Source organism: Cordyceps fumosorosea, assembly GCF_001636725.1.
Source record: "Cordyceps fumosorosea ARSEF 2679 chromosome Unknown scaffold_26, whole genome shotgun sequence".
Lineage (NCBI taxonomy): Eukaryota > Fungi > Ascomycota > Sordariomycetes > Hypocreales > Cordycipitaceae > Cordyceps > Cordyceps fumosorosea.
In genome coordinates, this window is record NW_017387326.1 from 137383 (window position 1) to 159249 (window position 21867).

The 21867-nt window shown below is 58.9% G+C and overlaps 7 protein-coding genes across 7 annotated transcripts; 2 read left to right on the forward strand and 5 right to left on the reverse strand.

The window, feature by feature from the left end:
* Positions 1 to 1609: 1609 nt before the first annotated feature.
* Positions 1610 to 3175, forward strand: ISF_08035 (Acyltransferase 3; the record flags this gene model as incomplete). Its single annotated transcript, XM_018851638.1, has 1 exon — positions 1610 to 3175. The coding sequence occupies one exon, from the start codon at positions 1610 to 1612 to the stop codon at positions 3173 to 3175; it is 1566 nt and encodes a 521-aa protein (XP_018701124.1).
* A 236-nt stretch (positions 3176 to 3411) lies between these two features.
* On the reverse strand, positions 3412 to 4041 carry ISF_08036 (Extracellular membrane protein, CFEM domain protein; the record flags this gene model as incomplete). Its single annotated transcript, XM_018851639.1, has 2 exons — positions 3412 to 3846; positions 3961 to 4041. 2 exons carry the CDS (start codon positions 4039 to 4041, stop codon positions 3412 to 3414), a joined length of 516 nt encoding a protein of 171 aa, XP_018701125.1.
* Positions 4042 to 4179: 138 nt separating this feature from the next.
* On the reverse strand, positions 4180 to 4419 carry ISF_08037 (hypothetical protein; the record flags this gene model as incomplete). The annotated part of the gene is made up of 1 exon (XM_018851640.1): positions 4180 to 4419. The coding sequence occupies one exon, from the start codon at positions 4417 to 4419 to the stop codon at positions 4180 to 4182; it is 240 nt and encodes a 79-aa protein (XP_018701126.1).
* Positions 4420 to 7271: 2852 nt separating this feature from the next.
* ISF_08038 (mannosidase MsdS) lies at positions 7272 to 9045 on the forward strand (the record flags this gene model as incomplete). The annotated part of the gene is made up of 4 exons (XM_018851641.1): positions 7272 to 7483; positions 7574 to 7755; positions 7788 to 8375; positions 8480 to 9045. The coding sequence occupies 4 exons, from the start codon at positions 7272 to 7274 to the stop codon at positions 9043 to 9045; spliced, it is 1548 nt and encodes a 515-aa protein (XP_018701127.1).
* A 440-nt stretch (positions 9046 to 9485) lies between these two features.
* Positions 9486 to 12217, reverse strand: ISF_08039 (Concanavalin A-like lectin/glucanase; the record flags this gene model as incomplete). The annotated part of the gene is made up of 4 exons (XM_018851642.1): positions 9486 to 11389; positions 11454 to 11704; positions 11764 to 12029; positions 12092 to 12217. The coding sequence occupies 4 exons, from the start codon at positions 12215 to 12217 to the stop codon at positions 9486 to 9488; spliced, it is 2547 nt and encodes an 848-aa protein (XP_018701128.1).
* A 2866-nt stretch (positions 12218 to 15083) lies between these two features.
* Positions 15084 to 18885, reverse strand: ISF_08040 (Male sterility, NAD-binding protein; the record flags this gene model as incomplete). Its single annotated transcript, XM_018851643.1, has 6 exons — positions 15084 to 17208; positions 17258 to 17333; positions 17390 to 17626; positions 17682 to 18078; positions 18171 to 18521; positions 18694 to 18885. 6 exons carry the CDS (start codon positions 18883 to 18885, stop codon positions 15084 to 15086), a joined length of 3378 nt encoding a protein of 1125 aa, XP_018701129.1.
* A 359-nt stretch (positions 18886 to 19244) lies between these two features.
* Positions 19245 to 21578, reverse strand: ISF_08041 (Transcription factor; the record flags this gene model as incomplete). The annotated part of the gene is made up of 3 exons (XM_018851644.1): positions 19245 to 20711; positions 20762 to 21115; positions 21150 to 21578. The coding sequence occupies 3 exons, from the start codon at positions 21576 to 21578 to the stop codon at positions 19245 to 19247; spliced, it is 2250 nt and encodes a 749-aa protein (XP_018701130.1).
* Positions 21579 to 21867: the final 289 nt, after the last annotated feature.

Below are 21867 nucleotides of genomic sequence, written 5' to 3' on the forward strand. Positions count from 1 at the left end.
GGGGTCCGTGGGATGTGTGTTGGTCAGGGGTCAGAGCAAGGTGACCTCGAATGAGTGGAATTCGATGTGATGCGGATATTTTATCGGGCCAAGGTTGGCCTTGGTATTAGTTAGCACACATAATGCCAGGTCCCGGAAGCAGTTCCTCCTCTTGGCTCTCCCCCCCCCATTGAACAATTTATAATATCATTATGTGACGGTTCATGATTTATGACAGGCAGCCTTGTAGACGGGGTGAGCAGACCATTCGTACTGTAGCTAGCAAAGGGGTCCCGTCCTAATTTTGTGGCGTATTTATACTGCACGGAATCCATCATCCCCGCGAGGCTTTTTGGCGTTTGCTCTGATATTTGACTTTTGTCGTCAACATTTGAGAAAAATCCCCAAGCAGTTGTTGTTGTTGTCAGGGGTCTTGGCGGTACACGAGTCGAGAGAGGAGGGGACCGGGCCGAGTCAAGATATGCGACACGCAGCAACCTCGTGCCTGTCAATTCACGATAGCAATCATTGCCTAAATTGACATGGCTCCTTGTCCCCTCGTTATTGCCATCGACATCGTGTTCTTTAGCGCCCTCCTTTTTCCAGGTCAGCTTTGCCCTAGAACACATGTGCGTTGTACCTCGGGCCGCTGATCCCTCACCAAAGAGTCGACGGCTAAGCTTTTGCGGCTCCGTTCGCGAAGTGGCTTTTTTTTATGGAATCTCCATCAAAAGAACCCCTTGCAGACACACTTGCATGCCAAGTTCCAGGTGACGCTGGTCCCATGTTTTTTTTGTCTTGGACCCGGACAACAGCAGTCAACACTGCCACGCAACGCTTGGATCGATCGACAAAGGGGGGGCGGCCGTGCAGCATATTAACTTTCAGGTTGTTCTAGGTTTTTGCTTACTTTTGCTGACATTGTGCGAACATCACAACTGAATAGAGAAAAAACCCCTTCTCCACCAGCGGAACGCCGAGCTGAGGAAGCCAAGAGGGTCCTGCATCCGCCGCTGTCCACACGCTGTTGCCAAGCTTCGCTTGAGATGCCAACTCATGCCAGCTAACTAATTAATGCTCAAGGGGGAAGGACATGGGCCTCGCAGGCTTGGTAGCAGAATGTTCGCAGATTGAACATGCTACCAGGGGGGCAATTGTCAAATGGAGAACATGTCCACCCCTAGCCAGATCTCCTCTTCCATCTCTCTCCCGCAACTTCATTCATTTCTGTCGTTCCTTTTTCCTGCAAAACCTTTTCCTATCCATCTTCGGCATTATTAAGGAAATCCTACTCGAGGTCGGTGTTTCGGGTCTCCTTGCCGGACGAAACACGGACCGTCCGTAATTGCTGGGATCCAAGAGCAGCCGGCCCGACCTCATCCTCGTCCTCATGCCACTTTGAGCACGTCGAAACGGCCGCGACGTCATTTACCCTCATGCGCTGACAGCGGCCGTGTCCGAGCTCTCTTTTGTTGAGATTCAACTCTAGTCACTCCTTCTAGACCCTTTTCCTGTCTTTTTATATTCATCTTTTCTTTCCTGTTCTTTTCCCTTGTTTTTTTTTCTTCTGCGTCTGCACTTCTCGGCACCGGCTTCGGCAGCCCTCTTCGGACACACACGACCACAAACGATGGAGTTGTCAAACGAAAAGCACGACTTGCTGCCGCTGGCGACGGAGCAGCCGCGCAGCCTATACGACACGGCGGTGATGTGCGGCCGCTACCTCGGAAACCGGGCCGCCTCGGTCTCCCGGAGCATCCGGTCCAGCGGGAGCGCCGCCACCTCGCCGCGCTCCGCATCACCGAGCCGGATACCCAACCATCACCACCAACACCACCACGCCGCCGGCAAACCCTCCCGGGGCGGCCACTCCCCCACGGCCTACCTATCCGGCATCCGGGGCGTCGCCGCCGTCATTGTCTTCATCTTCCACGCCACCTGGGCACACACGAGCGCCGTCGACGAGGGCTACGGCTACGAAGAGCCGCCACGCAACCGACACATCCTCCAGCTCCCCTTCCTACGCATCGTCCACGCCGGCCACGCCATGGTCGGGCTCTTCTTCCTCATCGGCGGCTACGTCAACGCCGCTAAGCCGCTGCGCCTCATCCGCGCCGGCCGCCACGCGGAGCTCGTCCCCGCCGTCGCCGGCGGCCTCCTCCGCCGCGCGCCCCGACTCTACCTCCCCGCCCTCGCCGCCATGCTCACCACCGCCCTCCTCACCTACGCAGGCGCCTTTGAGCCCGCCCGCGCCAACCTGGACGCCAACCCCGAAGGCGTGTTCTACTGGCCGGACTTCCACCCGGGGCGGCAGGAGACGCTGGCGGGGACGCTGGCGGACTGGCGGGCGCAGGCGTGGCAGCTGTGCAACCCCTGGCGGCAGCCGTTCTGGACGCACTACGACCCGCACCTGTGGACGGTGACGCTCGAGTTTCGCGCGTCGCTGGTGGTGTCGCTGGCGCTGGCCGGGGTCGCGTGTTGTCGGGTGGGCGCGCGGATGGCGCTGCTGGCGGGGGTGACGCTGTTCATGGCGCGCTGCGATCGGTGGGAGGTGGCGCTGTTCCTGACCGGCGCGGTGCTGGCGGAGCTGGATCTGATGCGCAAGGAAGCCGCGACACCGACCCTGGGCCTTGGCCTCGACGACGACCAACACCCCCGGGGGCGGCGGTGGGGGCGGCGGCGGCGGCCGACGCGTGCCCTCGGGGTGGCGCTGCTGGCGATTGCCGGGCTGTACTTGATGTCGTTCCCGCCGAACCACGGCGCGGAGACGCCCGGCTTCGCGCCGGTCGCGCGGTGGCTGGTCCCCGCGTGGACGGACGACCCGAAGCGGTACGTGCACGGCGTGGGCGCGACGCTCTTCCTGGTCGCGGCGGGGAGCAGCCCGACGGCGCTGCAGCGGCCGTTCCTGGCGCCGGCGGCGCAGTACCTGGGCAAGGTCAGCTACGCGCTGTACGTGGTGCACGGGCCGGTGCTGCACGCGGTCGGGTATGTGGTGACGCCGGCGGTGCTGGCGGCCACGGGCGGCGTCGGGCCGGAGGGCACGGAGGCGCGCTGGGCGGCCGGGATGGTGCTGGCGACGGCGGTCAACTTTGCCGTGTCGCTGGGCGTGGCGGATCTGTTTTATAGGGTTGTCGATGTGGGCAGCGTGAGGCTGGCAGTGGCTTTTCAGAAACTGTGCACGCAGAGCGGGTATTAGAGGAAAGGGATCTGGGTTCATATAGATGGGTAGATACATGCAGATGGCCATGCACGGGGGGTATGGTATTTTGATAGAGCAAGTATATGATAACAAGCGTTGGTTTCGAAGAGCGGTGCGGTTTAATAACATCATCACTTCTCATATACATCACACGTGTTCGTACGAGAAAGCAAAATGAAGTTCCTGGTATCGTTAATCTATTCGACTCCAGCGTCCATCGTAACCCCGTCAATTCAAGCGTCCGGCGCAACGTTGTCAAGTTCACCGCCGTCCACCGCAACTTCGTCACTTCCAGCGTCCAGCGCAGCCTCATCGTCGACACCACGACCGCCGGCTGATGGCGTCGGCGTGGGTATCGGCGTCGACTGGGTCTTGGAGGGCTTTTGTCGGATCTTCCACGGCAAAGGTACCGGCTTCGGCCTCTTCGGCGGCTGCTTGACATTGGTGGGCGGCGGCCTCTCCCCCGGGGGCTCCACCATGTTCGGCCACCTGCAGAAGTGGAAGCGCAGCTTCCTGTGCACCTGGACCTGGTCGAAGATGCCGCACTTGCCGGCGATGCAGGGCCAGGCCTGGTTGACGATCTTGTCAATCACAAAGTCCTGGCAGAGGCACCGCATGTCCGTGGTCCGGCAACCCGAGTTGTCGATGGGCTTCCCGAGGCACGGACGCTGGGAGGAGGGGGAGTGGCAAGGTCAGCTTGGTCATGGTCCGGCAGGGGAGGAGATGGGCATGTTGAGAAAGGTGGATGAGAAACCTCGGTGGTGTTTTCTGGCAAGACGTACGGAGCACCCAGGGACCCAGGGAGGGGTGATGATGGCGGCGACGAGGCCGACGACGGAGACGAGGACCACGGCAGCCTTCATCGTGCGTTCTATATGGCGTTGACAAAGGAAAACAAAGCGGCAGCAGTTTTGTGCGAGGATAAGGATTAGGGGGAAAAAAAGTGTGATATTTGCGTTTCGACCATGCAAAGCCCTAGCTTGGGCGCCAGGCAGAAACGACTAATCGACAACGGTAGGACGCGACTCGTGGGGTTGTGTGATGATCTTGCGGCTGGTCCTGTTCCACCCGGTGCAGTTGGATGGTCCGGTGAAGACGGGGGCCTCCTTGCAAAAGGAGACGATGCCCGCCTCGGCCCAGGCCAGCTTGTAGCCGGGGCATTTCCACCAGATGCAGTGGCGGATGAGCTCCCAGGCCTTGAGGATGTTGGCCTTGTCGCAGAAGCAGCTCATCTCGGGCATCAGGCAGCACGTCCGCCTTCTATAGCCCCGAAAGATGCAATTCCTCTATGGCAGGAGGAGAGGAGGGAATTAGCTTGGTATTGGGAGCGGGGGATGGGATGCTGATAGAGGCAGACACTGTCTCTGTTCTTCGGGCTGGAAGGGAGAGCGGAGATGGGGAGCGTGGCGGGGGGGTTCGGAGGCCGGCGGCGAGGAGGCCGAAGAGGGAGAGGAGGACAAGAGCGGCCTTCATCGTGCTTTGCGACGTTAATGGCGAGAACGAAGGCGGTGGTTTACACAAGGACACGATGCAAAGGGCTAGATTATTAAAACGAAGGCTGTGTTTTATACAAGGACAACTTAGAACATACTATTATTTTCAGCTATCAATATCCTTCTGCTAAGCCGGAGAGAGAGAGTGATGACAGCAGCAGAGGGGGCTGGTGCTGGCCCTAGTGTGTTGGTCGTAGTGCCCCGTGACGAGTAGTAATAGCCCGGCCGACAGCCCATTCTCGACAGACCAGCTAGCTCATCAGCGGCCCTTCCTAGTCCCAAGCCGCCGCCGCCGCCGCCGGAGCGTGGCGGGCGCGGGACTGGGCCAGCATCTTCTGCATCGCCGAACGCGGTGCAGTGCTTCTCCAAGCACGGGCTGGCCGTCTTCCACACCGTCGCCCGGTGCTTCTCGCTGCACATGCAGGCCAGGTCGATGAGCTGGCAGCCCGTCGGCTGGATGGTGCCGACGAGTCAGGTGTCCTGCGCGAGTGTTAGCTTGGTATAGCTCCAGGATCGAGGATGCCCCCCGCGGAAGTTGTCGGTCGTGGTCATGGGCAGCAACGTACGCAGCAGGGGGGGGGGGGGGGGGAAGCGGGGGAGGATCGCTGGCGCACTGGCTGGCGACGAGGCCCGCGAGGGAGAGGAGGGCGAGTGAGGCCTTAATGGTGCCATTGTGGTGCTTACGGCGATATATGAAGGTGGCGGTTTGTGCGAGGAAGAGCAGGCAGAGGCTGGTGATACAGAGAGGAAGGTTCGGGCTGGACGAAGGGACGAAAGAGAAAGAGTATGAGGAACGCGGTAGATTGTTTTGTTTACACAGCTGGACATGTCGTGGTAGTTATTTCCAATCACGCCTTTCAGCTCTCGCTCTCGTGTTGTTGCACAGCAAGGGACTTGATGATTCATTGGTCCCTTTCCCGGGCGACACTATCTGTAAAAGGGTAGCGTGCCCTCGAGTGAGTTTGCTTGGTCAAAGTCTGCATTGACTAGCAAATGCTGATTACTCGTCTACAGCCACAGAGATGTGAGGTGAAATCTACCAAGCAAGGGCTGTTGGTCTTGACCTCGCTAGTTGCATGGATAGCTTGCCTGGGTTCACATGGTGCGAACTATGTGCCGGTGGCTGTACTACGTCTCATGACTCGCCAAATTGACGACGAGAAAATATGCGTGTTTTATTTCTTCGCTTAAAACCACCGCTAGCTACAAGGAAGAGGTTGCCATCGATATTCAACATGCTCAGACATGCGCAATCTACAGGGTAACGCAGCATTCACGAGGTAATGGATCGGCACCCGGATCAAGCCAATCAAGATATGAGGAGCAACTGCCGGCAAAAAAAACTACGCAAAGGGGCTTGTTGAATAAACCGGCAGCAGGATGCCATGAGGTGTTTTGTTGACCGGTCCGACGTGGTGGATCAAGATAATGACTGTCGTGACCATCCTTCGGTGCCGGATCGCCAACCGGGGCTTCCCCGCTGCACAGTGTGCGACAGTCACATAGCCCGCAGGGTCAAGTAGCAGCACTAATGCAATATGTAGACGGCCGCCTCACCTGACTGAGGGTTCACCAGCCATTGAAAAGGGAAGGCCATCCATTTTCTATCTATCCCAAGTGATGATGGGTTCATCGCTCCGCAGACCAGGGATAGATGCTGGAAACCGGTGAGGGAACATGTTTCTCAAGTTGTTGAATTTGCAGGCAGATGCCAATAGTACGAGCAATATCAACAGACCGTCGTAGCTGCCATTATTAATACCATCATCTCATCCTTCGTTCAGCGAGCCACGCTTCTCGGCACTTTGTCTTCCCGGGTGGGGATAGCGGCCATGATTTTTTGGAGCTAGATATTGCTAGGCGCAGACAGACCGACGGCACATTGCAGTGGCTTTCGCTTACAAGTTGTACGGGCAAGGCTGCCGGGATTGCGGTGCGGAATGCTGGGGATGGCGGGAAGGCCCGATAGAAATAGGGCCGAGGTGAAGCCAGACTTGACCGTCTCTAGCAGGTCTTGGCCTGGCTGTACCTGTGCTAGCTTGTGTACCCAGCATTCGCAATTGAAGCTGGTAACCGGCGGTGATGATTGTCTCGGTGTAGACGGGTGAGGCAGTCGGGTCGGGGCTGAGATGCCGGGTTCGCGGGGAAGGGCCGATAGAACAGGGCCGGATGAGATGGATGGAGAAACTTTGCTGCTTTATATTTAACGTTAGTCTTTTCAAATAACAAAACACCCTTCCAGGCAATTCCCAGACGGCATCTCCCCTGAACTGACGGGATCTACGCCTAGATCGACGCCCAACTAGCCACTTGTGGCTTGGTGGCGCCGCATTTCCATCACCAAGATCCTTCTCCAAATGAAGAGACAATGTCACCGTTACTACCAGCCTTTTTTTGTCTCATGCGGGGTAACGTTAAGACAAAGGTACGCGAAGGATGGTAGTAGCATGACAAGCATGGTCAGTAAGCTTGAGGTTGCAGTAGCTGCGACATTTGTATATAAAATGCCAGCTGCCCGCACCGCTGGTATGATGACCCTTTTGCTCTCTAACCCCCGCCTCCCTCACGCAGTAGACTGGCTGACATTGCATCGCCTCATCATGAAGACCTTTGGTGTGTATCTTCTCGCCGCTCTCGTCCGACAGGCACTCGCCCTGCCTGCCAGCGAGATTCGAACTCCGACTCCCACTGCAGATCATGCCCGTGCCGGCGCCGTCCGCGCTGCTTACAAGACGGCCTGGGCGGGCTACTATAAATATGCCTGGCCTCACGATGAGCTTCTCCCCATCAGCAACACCTACGTGGATGACCGGTACGAGCGAACTCGTCGCCTTTGAATGATCCGAGAACCCCTCGGTATAATTCCTCGTCACTAACAACATCATCTTTTCCACTAATGCAGCGCTCAATGGGGTCTCACCCCAATCGACGGCCTCGACACCGCCATTGTCATGAACGACAAGGACATTGTCAACACCATCCTCGACTTCATTCCCACCGTCGACTTTACCACCACGCGCAAGGTGGGCGAGACCATCTCGCTCTTTGAGACCACCATCCGCTACATCGGCGGTCTGCTCAGCGGTACAGACCACCCCGCGCTGACAGTCTCCCAGCCTACGACCTGCTCAAGGGCCCCTACAAGCGTCTGGCCAACGACCCCAAAAAGGTCGACGCCCTGCTGACCCAGGCCGCCAGCCTCGCCGACACCCTCAGCATCGCCTTCGACACCCCCAGCGGCATCGCCGACGGCTACCTGGTCCTCAACCCGTCCCGCAAGATCAGCGGCGCCGCCAGCAGCAACCTCGCCGAGGTCGGCACCCTGATCCTCGAGTGGACGCGTCTCAGCGACCTCACCGGCAACCCCAAGTACGCCCAGCTGGCCGCCAAGTGCGAGGCGCACCTGCTCGCCCCGAAGGGCAGCCCGGAGGCTTGGCCGGGTCTGGTGGGCACCGACATCAGCACCACCAACGGCACCTTCCTCAACAGCGCCGGCGGATGGTCCGGCGGCGCTGACAGCTTTTATGAGTACCTCATCAAGATGTACGTCTACGATCCCAAGAGCTACGGCCAATATCGCGATCGCTGGGTCGCAGCGGCGGATTCCACCATGGAGCACCTCGCGTCAAACCCGACATCCCGCAAGGACCTCACCTTCCTGAAGCAGTTCAACGGCCAGAACACGGAGCCCGTCACCGGCCACTGTAAGTAATCTCCTGCCATGCCATCTCCAAGCAACAAGAAGAAGGGGGGGAGGGGGGGGGGGGGGGAAAGGGCCCCCCATGTATGATGCTAACATCTGGGACAGTGACCAGCTTCGCCGGCGGCAACTTCATCCTCGCCGGCACCGTCCTCAAGGAGGACAAGTACACCCAGTTCGGCCTCGCCCTCGCCGAGTCGTACTTTGCCACCTACACAGCCACCGCCAGCGGCATCGGCCCGGAGACCTTCCGCTGGGTCGACACCGCCGCCAACACCAGCACGCAGCAGCCGCCCGCCGACCAGGCCTCCTTCTACGCCAAGGCCGGCTTCTGGGTCGACGGCGGCGCGTACATCCTGCGCCCGGAGACGATGGAGTCGCTGTACTACGCGTACCGCGCCACCGGCGACAAGAAGTACCAGGACCTCGCGTGGAGCGGCTTCAGCGCGATCGCGAAGCGGTGCCGCGTGGGCAGCGGGTTCTCGGGCCTGCGGGACGTGCGGAGGGAGGACGGGGGTGGATTCGATGACTTGCAGCAGTCGTTCTTCCTGGCGGAGACGTTGAAGTATGCGTACCTCATCTTTGCGGATGATACGCCGGTGCAGGTCAAGGGTGACGGCGCGAACCAGTTCGTGTTCAACACGGAGGCGCACCCGTTCAAGGTCCGCGGCTAGAGGAGAGATGGCGAGGATCCCTTGGACTGTTGGGGGGGATAGAAGCTGGTATTTTGCGTGGATTGGATCTAATACCGCATCGCTAGGAGGGTGGATGCATCTCCAGTAGAGTAATAATGCAGTCATGTAAATAGCGAGTTGCTGTGCGCTTAGGTACTGGGGGCCTCTTCCCCTGTCCGATTGGTTACGTATGAATCTAGAGTGAATCGCTTGTTCTTGGAAACAAGTCACTTTCTGAAGTTGGGCGTACAGCTCTGCCCATCTAGACATTCCGCAACAATTGTCATAACCAGTGAATTAATCTATGAGACTCCATTACAAGGTCTGCTTTGGCACTGTCTCTATTTAGCTCATCAAAGTGTAATAAAAAATTAGTGAAGAGAAAAATGCCCCCCCGCCCATTACATCAAACAGCAAAAAGTTTTCCATCCCGCGACACTTTACAGGAACAGCGCAGCGGCAAGCACGCCCGCGGCCAGGGCGACCGTGGACACGGCCTTGCCCGGGGCGGCCCGGCCCGTGACGACGGGAACTCCCGTGGGAGAACCGCCGACGGGTCTGCCGGAGGGCGCGGCGCCGTTGGAGCCGCCGGTGGGCAGGGTAAGTTCGATGGTGTTGGCGGGCTTGTTGGCGCCGGGGGCGGCGCCGGTGGGGGAGCCGGCGGGAGGGGCGAGGTCGAAGCTGCTGGCGGGCTTGGGGACCGAGGAGGGAGCGACGACGCCGCCCTTGGGCTGCTGCTCGGAACCGGCGGGCTTGTCGCCGGGCTTGCCGGTGTTGTCACCAGGCTTGCCAGTGTTGTCACCAGGCTTACCAGTGTTGTCACCAGGCTTACCAGTGTTGTCGCCAGGCTTGCCGGTGTTGTCACCAGGCTTACCAGTGTTGTCGCCAGGCTTGCCGGTGTTGTCACCAGGCTTACCAGTGTTGTCGCCAGGCTTGCCGGTGTTGTCACCAGGCTTACCAGTGTTGTCGCCAGGCTTGCCGGTGTTGTCACCAGGCTTACCAGTGTTGTCGCCAGGCTTGCCGGTGTTGTCACCAGGCTTACCAGTGTTGTCGCCAGGCTTGCCGGTGTTGTCACCAGGCTTGCCGGTGTTGTCGCCAGGCTTACCAGTGTTGTCACCAGGCTTGCCAGTGTTGTCACCAGGCTTGCCGGTATTGTCACCAGGCTTACCAGTGTTGTCACCAGGCTTGCCAGTGTTGTCGCCAGGCTTGCCGGTGTTGTCACCAGGCTTGCCGGTGTTGTCACCAGGCTTGCCAGTGTTGCTGTCACCACCCGGGCGGACGGTGCTGGTGATGACCTCGGTGGTGACCTTGCCGACCGGGCAGTTGGTCACGGTAGGCGCGCAGCTGGTGATGGTGTACACCTTGGTGATCTTGGTGGTGGACGTCGCGGGCTGCTGCTCGCCGGGGACAATGCCGCCCGCGGGCGCCGACGAGGCCTGGGGAACGGCGGTCGGGGTGACCGGGCAGACGGTGGTGTACAGGGGAATGGTCTCGGTCACGACAGCGCCAACGCCGGGGCAGTTGGTGATGGTGGGAGCGCAGCTGGTGATGGTGTAAGTCGTGGTAGTGTAGACGGTCGAGGTCGTCCACTCCTGCGAGGAGGTCACGGCGGGGGTGGAGAGGGCAGAGGAACCCGTGATGACGGGAGCACCGGAAGAGCCAGAGGCGGAAGAAGTCACGGAGGAGGAGCCCGAGCCGGGGAGGGCAGTGCTCGTGGAAGAGCGGGTGGTCACGGTGGAGTTGGCCCAGGAGGTGAAGGACAAGGACGAGGACCTGGTCAGGCTGCTGCTGCTGCTGGTGGCGTTGCCGGTGGTGATGACGGAAGACGAGGAGGTACCGACGGCGCTGGAGCTGGAGGAAGTCACAGTCGAGTTGGCGGACGAGGTGATGCTGCTGCTGGTAGAGCTGGTAGTGGCAATGCTGGAGGTGGTCGAGGTCGAAGAAGACGTCGTGGTAGTCGAGGTGGAAGTAGTCGAGGTCGACGACGAGGGAGGCTTGGGGGCAGTCTCCTCGAAGTAGCGAATGTCCTGGACCTTGTAGTAGACGTCCTTGAACTGGCCCGGGTTCTTGCGGACGTACTCGTAGCACTCCTTCTCACCCGTGGCAGCCAGGCACTGCTGGTTCCAGAGGAACGGGTTGCCGGCGGCGTCGCCGCAAAAGTCAATGTTGAGAACCATCTTCTGGGGCGAGAACTGGCGCTTGATGTTGCAGAGGCCGTCGCGGACCTCGGTCACGGGCAGGCCCCATTTGGACGTGTCAGGCTCCTTGGAGTCGATGTTGCTGGGCGCGTTGGCGTGGGACCAGGTGAAGATGCGGATGTAGCTGTCGGTCCACTCCATGGCGACTGGTCAAGGGTTGTCATGTCAGCTGTAGCTTCACTTTCTAGGTTGGGCATGAGTAATACTTACAGACGCCGCCGTCGGGAGTCGCCCAGGGGCCCTTGGTGTCGATGACGTTGCAGCCAGAGTTGGTCGGGTCGTGGGAGCAGTCGGCGCGCATCACAGTGCCGCTCATGCCGGCCGTGTTGACGGAGCAGCGACCGACTGAGGACTCGTCGCCAGTGTGGAAGGTAGGGTGGTTCATCGTGTCCAGGTTCCAGTTCTCAAGAATGTCGATCTCGCCGCCGTTGGGCCACGCGCCGGACTGGCTGTACGTCCAGCTAGAGCAAACTTAGCATGCTTTGAACGAAGATCAAGCGGATGCGGTTGGACAACTCACAATGCAGGCCAGGCACCACAGGTAAGCTTGGGCAGGTGGCTGAAACGGGCGATGAAAAGACCCTTGGTGTACTCGTTCTTGGACTCGAGACGGACACTGGGGCGGCCATCGGGATCCCACCACGTGTTGGTAGAGTCGACGCCGATGTACATCTCCTTGCCCTCATACTTGACCAGACCGCTGGCAAAGGCGGCATCGCGGTTCTTGTAGTTGACGAAGCCGTGGCTAGGATCCTGCTCCTCAGGCTTGCCCGTGCCAAACTTGCTCTAAAATCCATGTCAGCATGCCGCGGCCACAATGCCGAGTCCAAGAAACAGCCATCTCATACCTCGAAGAAGTCAAACTTGTCGAAGAAGTTGGTCGAATCATAAGTCTCCTTGAGGGAGAAGACGGCACCGGAAGCCGTGCTGGCTCCGGCCAACAGCACGGCCAGAGAGGTGGCAAGAGGGCCCATGTTGCTCGTGAAAAGAGTGTGGACTGTAAATTACAGTAGTATTAAAAAACGAATGTGGTTGACGTGCGGATACGTCACTGGACGAGCTTCAAGATGCTCTAAAAGACGGAAAGACGAGCAGGCGAAGAAATCTTGCGGGAAAAGAAGGCTCTCAAGACGAGCATGGCGCCTCGTCCCATTATAAGCGCCTCGCCTCTCCTTTCGAGGGCAACACCCAGCGAGTCAGAAAAGGGCCGTTCAGGTCAGGCTCGGGCTTGGGGGGCCTCATCACTCCTCTGCCATCTGATGTCCCCATTCATGCGGGACTTGCGGGTAAATTGGGCTGTTGATGCGCCCACCAGCCGTCTAGAACTTCGAGGCGGTTCAGCTTGTCAACTGGCAGGGGGTGGTTCACGTCAAAAAGGGACAGCCGAGCCACTGACTGCTGATTTGCTGGGCTGGTTGGGCCCCCGGTCACAACGTGTCCGGTCATACCGAGCTAAGCAGGGAGGGCCCGTGGAAAAGTTCCACGACAGGTTTGGCAGACCATTCAAGGCGAGGGCAAGGAGGAGAATGTGGAGATGCAGTGTGACTGTATATGAGAGAATGGTTATCAAGCAAGGCTGTGAGCAGAAACGATGATAACGCTAAGGACAACGCAATGCGACCGGGGTCCGTCAATGCTGGCAGAAAAGGGCTTGCTCGACGCGGGATATGTGCAGTGGTACCCTGTGTCATAGTTGAAATTTGTAATAAAAATCCTTCGCGCGAAGCGAGGCCTTCCTTCGAAGATGAGCTGCTATGAGTGGGAGAAACGTGCTCACGCACAGAGGTGACACTAATAACCACCTGAAATTGACAGGGAAAAAAAAAAAAAAAAAAAAAAAAAAGGCGTGCTCACGCACAGAGGTGACACTAATAACCACCTGAAATTGACAGGGAAAAAAAAAAAAAAAAAAAAAAAAGGCCAACGGCTTATCAAGCTTGTATCGGGCGCAAAGATGCTCACAGCTAGGATCGTACATTCAAACTCGTGGTGTTTCGCCTAGATACTAAATCAGGAAAGCCAAGTGAGACAGAAGAGAACCCCCGCTCCGACTGAGCCGTAACGCTATCATACTGGCTGCTCTTCCATCTCCAAGCTCCCCGAGCCTTACGAATAGATGAAAAGCGTGCGTAATTTCCCCTGCATTAGCCCCTGCAAACTATTTGCAAGCCACGTTTTTTCTGGCAAGTCTGTCGAATCGTCGGTCTCCTTCCAAGCCAATTCCGGATATGGTGGCACCACCAAAAACCGTCGCGAAAATAAATTAATCAAAATACATACATATATATATATATATATATATGTATATATAAAAGGCGGCATTGCTGCCTAGGACATTTTGTCATTGCCTTCGCGCCGTGGTTCGCATTGCCAGAGCCCCAATGGGATGGCCGACCGAAATCTCGTGCGGCCACGCCAAACCCTGATTCCAAGGGTTTCCAAGAAGCAGGCCAGGAACGGAGTAATAGTGCCTGGTGTTATAGGGCAAACCACCACAATGACTCGTTGAGCAAAAGGGAGGCCAAAATCGACTCCTGTCAGCAACCAACTATTGCAATGCTGCTGGTTGCCAAAATCTCCCTTGCGGACCAAAACACGTCATGCTAATCTTGGGAGTGGGTGGTGCAGATCAAGAGACGGCCCATCGTCCGTACTCTCGAATGCTATCGAGGAACGGCGATGCTAGCTTTGCGGATCTGTGCTCCGTGCTTTTTAAAGCCCGCCGAATAATTCTACCAAAATTTCGACTCAAGTTCTAGACGTATAACTAGCTAGTTAATACCGACGTGGCTATAGAATCGTGCAATCACGGAGGCGGAGCAACATCTTACTTACCAAGCAACTGGAGGATACGACCCGAAATCTCGCTACTGATCATCTCTTGCTCCATGCGGCTTATTCATTATCGCCGACCTTCTTTACGGATTCCCGCAATCTTCATCTGAGCCTTGCATGGGCGCAGAAGACCTCGTCGGCACTTTCCCGATCTGCATAATGTTAGGCAGATGAGCACCACAAAAAATAAAAGAAAACAACGGCATGGAGCTCTCCCGTACCTGATTCCCATCCGAGTCAGACGAAAACTGGCACTCGCTCAACGGTGCATTGACGACCGTCTCCGCTGCCGCATGGACTACAAAGACGTGGTACCCTGGAGCCATATGTGAATGACTACCAAACATCCTGGCGTCGGATGACAACGTTGAATTATACTGAGCAGATTGACTCGGACAAAGCTGCAAAAATAGAATGCCATCTACAACTGCATTGAAAGTTCTGTTGCGCTGATGGCGCGGGGCGGTCCCGTATTGGACCAACAACAGGAGGGCGCCAGGTCAGTCCTCGCACCAATGATATTTCTCGCGTACCATCCAGAGACCATACAGCTTTGGGCAAAATGACCCGACTAGGCACAGTAGTACCAAAGCTTCAAACATTTCTAGACAGCTTTTCTACTGATTAACTCGGCAAAAGAGTGGTTGCTGAGACACCTGCAAGGCGTGATTAGTCAGACGCCTTGGCCGGTGAAGCTTCACCCTGAAGCATGCACTTCTTCAGCACCCTCCCCAGTAAAAAGGCACCAACCGCCAAGTTTGTGATTGTTGAGACGAACCTAGGCGACGACATGGGTCAATTGAACAGCCATCTCCCAAAGACATAGCCGACAAACTCGTGAGTAGTAACCAGCCTCTCCTTATGCCAAGCCCGCTGATGCCTTCGACCCCGCAAGTGTCTCCTCATCCATCACGAAAGCATGCTGGAATGCTAATTGTATAAAGTCTATTTCTATATTGCGATACTAATAAGCTGACGACAAAAAAAGCCCCCCCGGTCGAAAATTCATGCACCAAAGTTCCACTGCTGGCACCACAGAGCCATTAGCCCTGGCGTCACTGCTTCCATCGTCGCCAATGTCTTGCTCGCCTGCTGCGACTTTTCCGTCGCAAATCCTGGATGAGCGCCATTCTCTGCCGCTCCGGACAGAGCCTTGTACGTGTCGAGGAGTTTGATCGCCGAGAGTCTTGGTGAGGCTGGAGCCGTCTCGACCGCCTTGACCCAGTCCGCAAAGCTCACCAACTGCAGCTGCTTGCCTCTCTGCTGGTAGAAGCTCACCACGGCGGGCGCGATGGTCGACCAGGGCGTCCGCCTTGGGTTGACTAGGTTGAAGAATTTGGCGCCGCTGCTAAAGTCTGCAGCCTGGGATGTCGTGGTTGCCATGTCGAGGATGGTGCGCGCCACCTTGTCGACCGGCACCCAGTCGACGGCCGTCATGCTGCCCAGGCTGTCGGGCAGAAGGCCCAGGTGCGCAGAGGACTGGATGATCGTCGGCAGCCACTCCTGCGCATTCCAGGAGCCCTGCTGCGTCGTCGGGCCTGCGACCTGCCCTAGGCGGACAACCGCGGCAGGGATGCCGGCAACCTTGGCGACGGTGTCCAGTACCATGCTGCCGACCTGCTTTGACTGGCCGTAGCCCATCGACGCGAGATTCAAGTCCGTCAGGTTGGTCTCTGGAATCGGCGACGGGTCGGACCACTGGTCGACGGTTCCGATGGAGGAGATGAATATGATTGAGGCGTTGACGGCAGCCTTCTGCACCAAGTCGATCAAGTGGCGCACGCCGCGAATGTGGCCTTCGAACGACTGTACTGAAATGTTGAAGTTGACCGGCCAAGCGTTGTGGATGATGCAGTCAACGGACCTCTCGAGCTCCAGGAGATGGTCCTTCTCGAGTGCCAAGTCGGATCGGGAGAGATCGGCATGGAGGAATACGACCTTCTCAAATTCGGTTGATAAGCCGCGTTGCCTCTGCGCGCTGAGCTGCTTGGCACGGCCGCCACCCTCGGACCGATTCAAGCAGACAATCTTAGCGACATCTGGATCGTGGATCAAAAAATGAAGAAAGTAGGAGCCGAGACTGCCGGTTGATCCGGTCAGCAGCACAGTCTTGCCTGTCGACTTGGCAGGAGGGCGATCGCTGCGTTTAGCCAGCCCAGCGCTGTACTTGTCCACCAGAGCCTGCAAGATTTCGGCCTGACTCTGCACGCCGTTGCTCTGTGTTCCATGAATGCGGCCAAACAGAAGATTGGTCAATTTGGTGACGGTGCTCTGCGCATAAACGTCACGCGGCGCCAGAACGGCCACATCCTCGGCGACACCGGAGACCCTCAAGCCCGCCGTGATTCTCTTGGCAAGGTTGATGACCTGGAGAGAATCGATACCCTGTAGGAAAAAGTCGTCCTCGTCGTCCATGGCACCCTCCGGAGTAGCTCCGCTGAAAAGGGACCGAATGCCCGCGGCCAAGCCCTCTCGGGTGGCGGTGTCAAGCTGCGCCGGTTCAATCACCTCTTGCGCCGAGAACAGAGCCTCGATTTCCGGCTTGTACATTTTGATGGCCGCGCCGCGTCGGAAGGAGCCCTTGGCTGAGAAGAGGAACGGCTTCTTCGGTTCGGACACCGTGACGAGATGCCTTGCCACGCGACCGTGCTCCACCGTCGCCGCGTTTGCCTTTTCGATGACGGGCCAGACCGACGCGATGAAGGCCTCCTTTTGCGCGTTGTCCAGCGGTCCTCGCGCGGCGGCAGGCTCCAGGATCACGCCGGCCTGGAAGTAGCCGTGGCCGACGACGAGCGCCTGCCGCACGTCCGGGTGCAGCGTCACGGTGGCCTCGAGGGTGACGGGGTTCAGCTTCTCGCCGTTGCTGAAGACGATGATGTTGTCCATGCGGCCCTGCGAGCGCCAGTGGCCGGGCAGCGTGGGGTGCTTCTCGAACAGGTCGCCCGTCTTGTACTCGGTGGCGTCGGGGAAGGTGTAGAAGATGGGCTGGAAGGGCTCGTGGCGGACGATGGTCTGCTCGTAGATGTTGTCGTCGACGTGGTCGTAGCGGCAGCCGAACTGCTTGTTGTCGAAGATGAACCAGTCCCAGTTGTTGTAGTCGGTCTGCCAGTACGTGGGGTACATGGCGTACCTGTCATTGTCAGCGAGGTTCGAGCGTGGTGACGTGTTGCTGGGCTCACTCTGTGCTGGAGATGCAATTGTTGAGCCTGACACCTTTGGAGGTAATATCGTTGCCAACTTCTGGCGATATGCCACCTGCAAGGCGGCGTTAGCGAGAGCTGTTCGGCGCAGACTGGTCAGGAGTCGCTTACCTCCACCGCAAGCAACATAACTCAGCTTCTTGAGCTTCTCAATGCCGCCGTCGAGCTTGGAGATATCCTCCACGATGGATGGCGGAAGAATCAGAGCATCGCATCCCGCCGCTTCATAGCCCCGGACTACACTCTCGGCAGTCAAAGGCTTGTCGCCAATGCCGAGCGTCATAGGCTTGCCCCAGAATGTCGGGATGCTGATGAAACAGTACAGGCCAAAGGCATGGAACAGCGGCACTTTGATGTGTTAGTGGATGGTTCGTCCGAGGGTAAGAGGACGAAGACGGCTTACGCGGGCAGTATGAGTTTTTCGACAAGGTTGCCATGCCGGACATGACAAAGGGGAAGCCCTCATACTCGGGGAAATTGTGGTAGTTGTCCGTCGAGCAGAAGAGGCCCTGGTTGCAGTAGATGGGCTTGGGGGTCCCCGTGCTGCCACTGGTGTGCAGTATCGTGACGGGATCGAACTCGGCCGACTCGAACGTCTCGTTGTAGGGATGCACCGGCTCTGGCGCATCGTCGAGTAGCTGTTCGAGGCCCAGCATCTCCAGCGCGCCGATGCCCGCTTCCCGCACCCACGGCTGGACCCTCTTGGCGTACTCGCTGCCGTACAGCAGCTTCTGGCACTTGGTCACGCGCAGCAGCGAGACCTGGCTCTCCGTATTGTTGCGCGTGGAGGGGAACATGATCTAAGACGAGCGGGCCGGCCCCGTGTTAGCCACGGAAGCGCACCACAAAAAAGAGTAATGTCATGGTAAGATCGGATAAGCACGCAACATACCTGGTAGCCGGCTTTGGTGCCGGCGGCGAAGAGGATGAGGTAGCGGGCGTCGTTGGGCCCGACGTAGGCGAGGCTGGGGAAGGACTTGGGCGCGGGCTTGCCGAGGCGCCGGACGAGCCAGTTGGCGGCGCGGTTCACGGCGTTGGCGTGCTGGCGCCAGGTGATGGCGCGGAAGCCGTCACGCTCGTCCGAGGACCGCGGCGCGTAGACCCAGGGCCGGTCCGGCTCGGCCCGGGCGGTCTCGTCGACGACATTGACGTAGAGGCGGCGGCCGTAGGGTCCGCCGTAGGGGGTGGCGTTGGCGGTCTTGGCCATGTCTAGGAAGCGATGCGGGAAGATGTCTGCGAAGTACTGTTCTGTGAAAGAAAAGGTGTCTGATGAGTGAGGAGGATGAAAACGGTAGCGGAGGCGCTGCGGCTCTTATACTCGGCCATGCTGCATCGATGTGTGCAGTTGCGGCTACATCTCCACCGAGGATTCATCACATGCAGACCGGTTCGAAACAAGCACAAAAAGACGTTACTTCGAGGAGGATAGGCTGGAAGCCGACGACGCCGGGTTGCCAGACGAGCGTGCCCGGTAGTGGCGAGCTAGAAAAGAGGCCGAAACGGCGAAAGGCCAGTAGCGGTTTGAGATCGGCGAACCTGCTGGTCGGAAGCAGCGGCGCCCTGTTGTCGTATCGGTCAAGGCTTGGATGATGAGTTTTCTGCGTCATTATGTCAAGGGACGTGTCCTTGCTTCAATCGTACGGTGAACATGGCAATGAGACACGAGCAATGCGCAGGGTTGTGAACAAGTTGGTTGTGTAGCATTGACCCCGCCAGGGAGGGGGGGGGGTTGGGTTGGGCGAGGTAGTTGCCGACGCTGTTTGCGAGAAAGGATAAGAAACTGGCAGTTGGAAGTATGCCCAACCGAGCAGGGATTTGGAACACAACCGGGACTCTATGGGCGGGATGCCTAGATGGGAAACGCAGGAGCGGATCGTAGGTTGCATAATTGCTAGTGTTATAGGGAGTACCATCGCGAACTGGAATATTGCATCTTGCGTTACGCTATCCTCCATACTACAATCTTCTAGAACAGCTCGTCCAGTATGCTCTCCATGTATTCCACCGGCATCATCTCCCCCACCGGCCACGCCTCGATGCCCATGTCGAAGCCCGGTGCTGCCGCCGTCGACGGCATCTCAGGCACAGACTGCGCCATCGAGAGCGCCACCGCCTCTCCAAGACCCGAGATGCGTTGTTCCCCATAATCGTCCAGGGGCTCCGGCGCGATGAGCCCGCGTGGCTGCGGCGCCACGCAGACATCCCCGAGCCCCGCCGCCCGCCGCCAGCGCTCCAGAGATGATGCCGAAACGCCGGGGCGATCGGCGCCGCTAGTCCCACCACCACCACCACCACTACCACCACCACTACCATCCTCCTTGCTCCCCCCCTCCTCCTCCTGCAGCAGCAGTCGTCGCGCCTCCTCCGGCGCGCCGCGCAGCCGCTCGTACTCGGACTCGCGGTACCGCCTCGTCAGCTCATAAACGAACCCAAACGGCAGCGGCATCATCCCCCGCTGGTCCTCCAGCTCGCCGGGCTGCGAGTCGCCCAGGACGGCGTGCAGCGCCGCCCAGCCTTGCTCGCTGACCGGCGCCCACGGCCGCCGCAGCATCTCCGTCAGGAGCACGGCGGACCCGTGGCAGCGCGCGTACGCGACGAAGATCCAGCGCCAGCGCGACCAGCGCGCGTCCGCGTTGGCCGCGTGGTTCTGCTCCAGCACGCGGATCGCGGCGGCGAGCTGCGCGGTCGACCGGCGGCGACTGGACGCCTCGTCGTGCGCGTCGGTGCCAGGAGGGTAGAAGAAGGAGCATTGGTCGGTGAGCTTCATCTTGGCGACGATGCACGAGGTCATCGCCTCGGCGGCCCACGCCAGCTCGTGGCTCGGGTTCGGGTCCACGAAGGTGCGGCGCAGCGTGGAGTGCGTCGCCCGCCAGGCCTCCTCGCACAGCTCGTCGAGGCTCTCCAGCGTCTGGCCCTCCTCCGAGGCCAGCCGGCGCACCCGGACCGACGTCTGCGTCGTGTGCACACGGATCAGGAAGAAGGTCATGTCGGTCATGCCAGCGCGCTCCTCCGGCAGCACCGGCGAGCCCTCGCAAATGTCCTCATCGTTGATGTTGAGTGGCAGCGGCGCGTCCCACGTCGTCTCGGGCAGCAGCGGGTCGGTGCCCAGGTCCTCGGCGGAGCGCTGGTCCAGCACCACGACGGACCAGAACAGCCGTCGGCGCATCTCCGTCTCGAACGGGGTGAGGTCGTGCAGGTCGGCGCCGTCCTTGTGCAGCCGCAGACACTGCGCGAGGTGCACGATGACGCCGACGAGGCTGCCGGCGCTGCGCGCACCGCCCGTCTTGCGCAGCACGAGCACGAAGAGCATGGCGGCCTGCAGGACGGTGACGTCGGCGGCGCTGGCGAACTTGGCGGCCACGAGGGCGTGCTCGGCCAGGACGCGCATGCGGCTGAGCAGGGCGCTCTTGGAGACGGAGAACTCGCGGATGATCTGGGAGCGAAAGAGTTAGACAGTGTGCGAGGAGGAGGATATTAACGTACTGCTTCTTCGCCCATTGCTGCGGCTGAGACGTAATACATGGAAAAGAGCAGCGTGTGCTCGGCTGTGGACAGCGTGTGTCTGTGCCAGAGCGCCCTCTCGACCAGGTTGGCCATGGTCGGGCAGTGCAGCAGTCCGACCATGGGCTCGACGTTCTCCTTGAAGACGTGCCAAAAGAGCATCATGTGTGTCTCTGGCGGATGATGGAGAGGATGGCGCGCTCCTTGGAAGGATTTGAACAGCAGCATCGAGACGTCGGGCTGAGTTGGCAGAGGAGCCGCGGGCGCTACCACGGTATTGTACTGGAACTGTAATTGCATGCTCTTGCAGCGCGGAGACGCAAGTTGCTGCTGCAGCTAGGCGTGAGATTAAGAGTTAGCGACTTGTCACAAAGCCTTGTAGGAGATGACCAGCCTCGAAGTTGATGCTCGCCCAAAAGGACGACTTGATGTGCGAGACCGCTGCCCGCGGATGCACCGCCGACCGCCGCTTCACCAGCTCCTCGTACCGTGGCGGCGGCGCCCTCGCATCCATCAGCTGGGTCTGGAGCGACGACACCTGGGCCTCCAGGCTGCGCAGCCGGTCCGCCAGCTGTTTCTCCTGGCCGTGCGCCTCTGGCGACCGGTTCCTCAGGTGCGGCTTGCGTTCCCGCGGCTTGCGCTGGGCCGGGAAGGTGCAGCGCAGGTTTGCCTTGGCGCAGTGGCAGCACGGCACGCGCTTGTCGCACCGGATCTTCTTGACGCGGCACGTCGAGCAGCTGAGCGGGCGGCGCGCGTAGCTCTGCGGCGACGTCGGCCTGCCCTCGTCTAGGTACGCCATGGTTGATTCTCGCGGGTGGGCTTTCGGAGCTGTGATCTGCTCACTTCATGATGGATTATTACCGAAGCCGTCGGCTTGGGGGCTGGTGGTGGTGGAAACGGAATCAAGGCCAAGGCGGCAAGCCGATCCGCGGACAGATGTGGGGATATCCCGACACCGTTCCGCGGACATATCCACAAGTTACCCCCGAGCTGTACGAAGACTATCTTTTTATCTTTCTATTTTTGATTCACCTCTAGTCTATAATTATCTCTATCATCTTCTATTATCATAAAATCGTCATAGACAA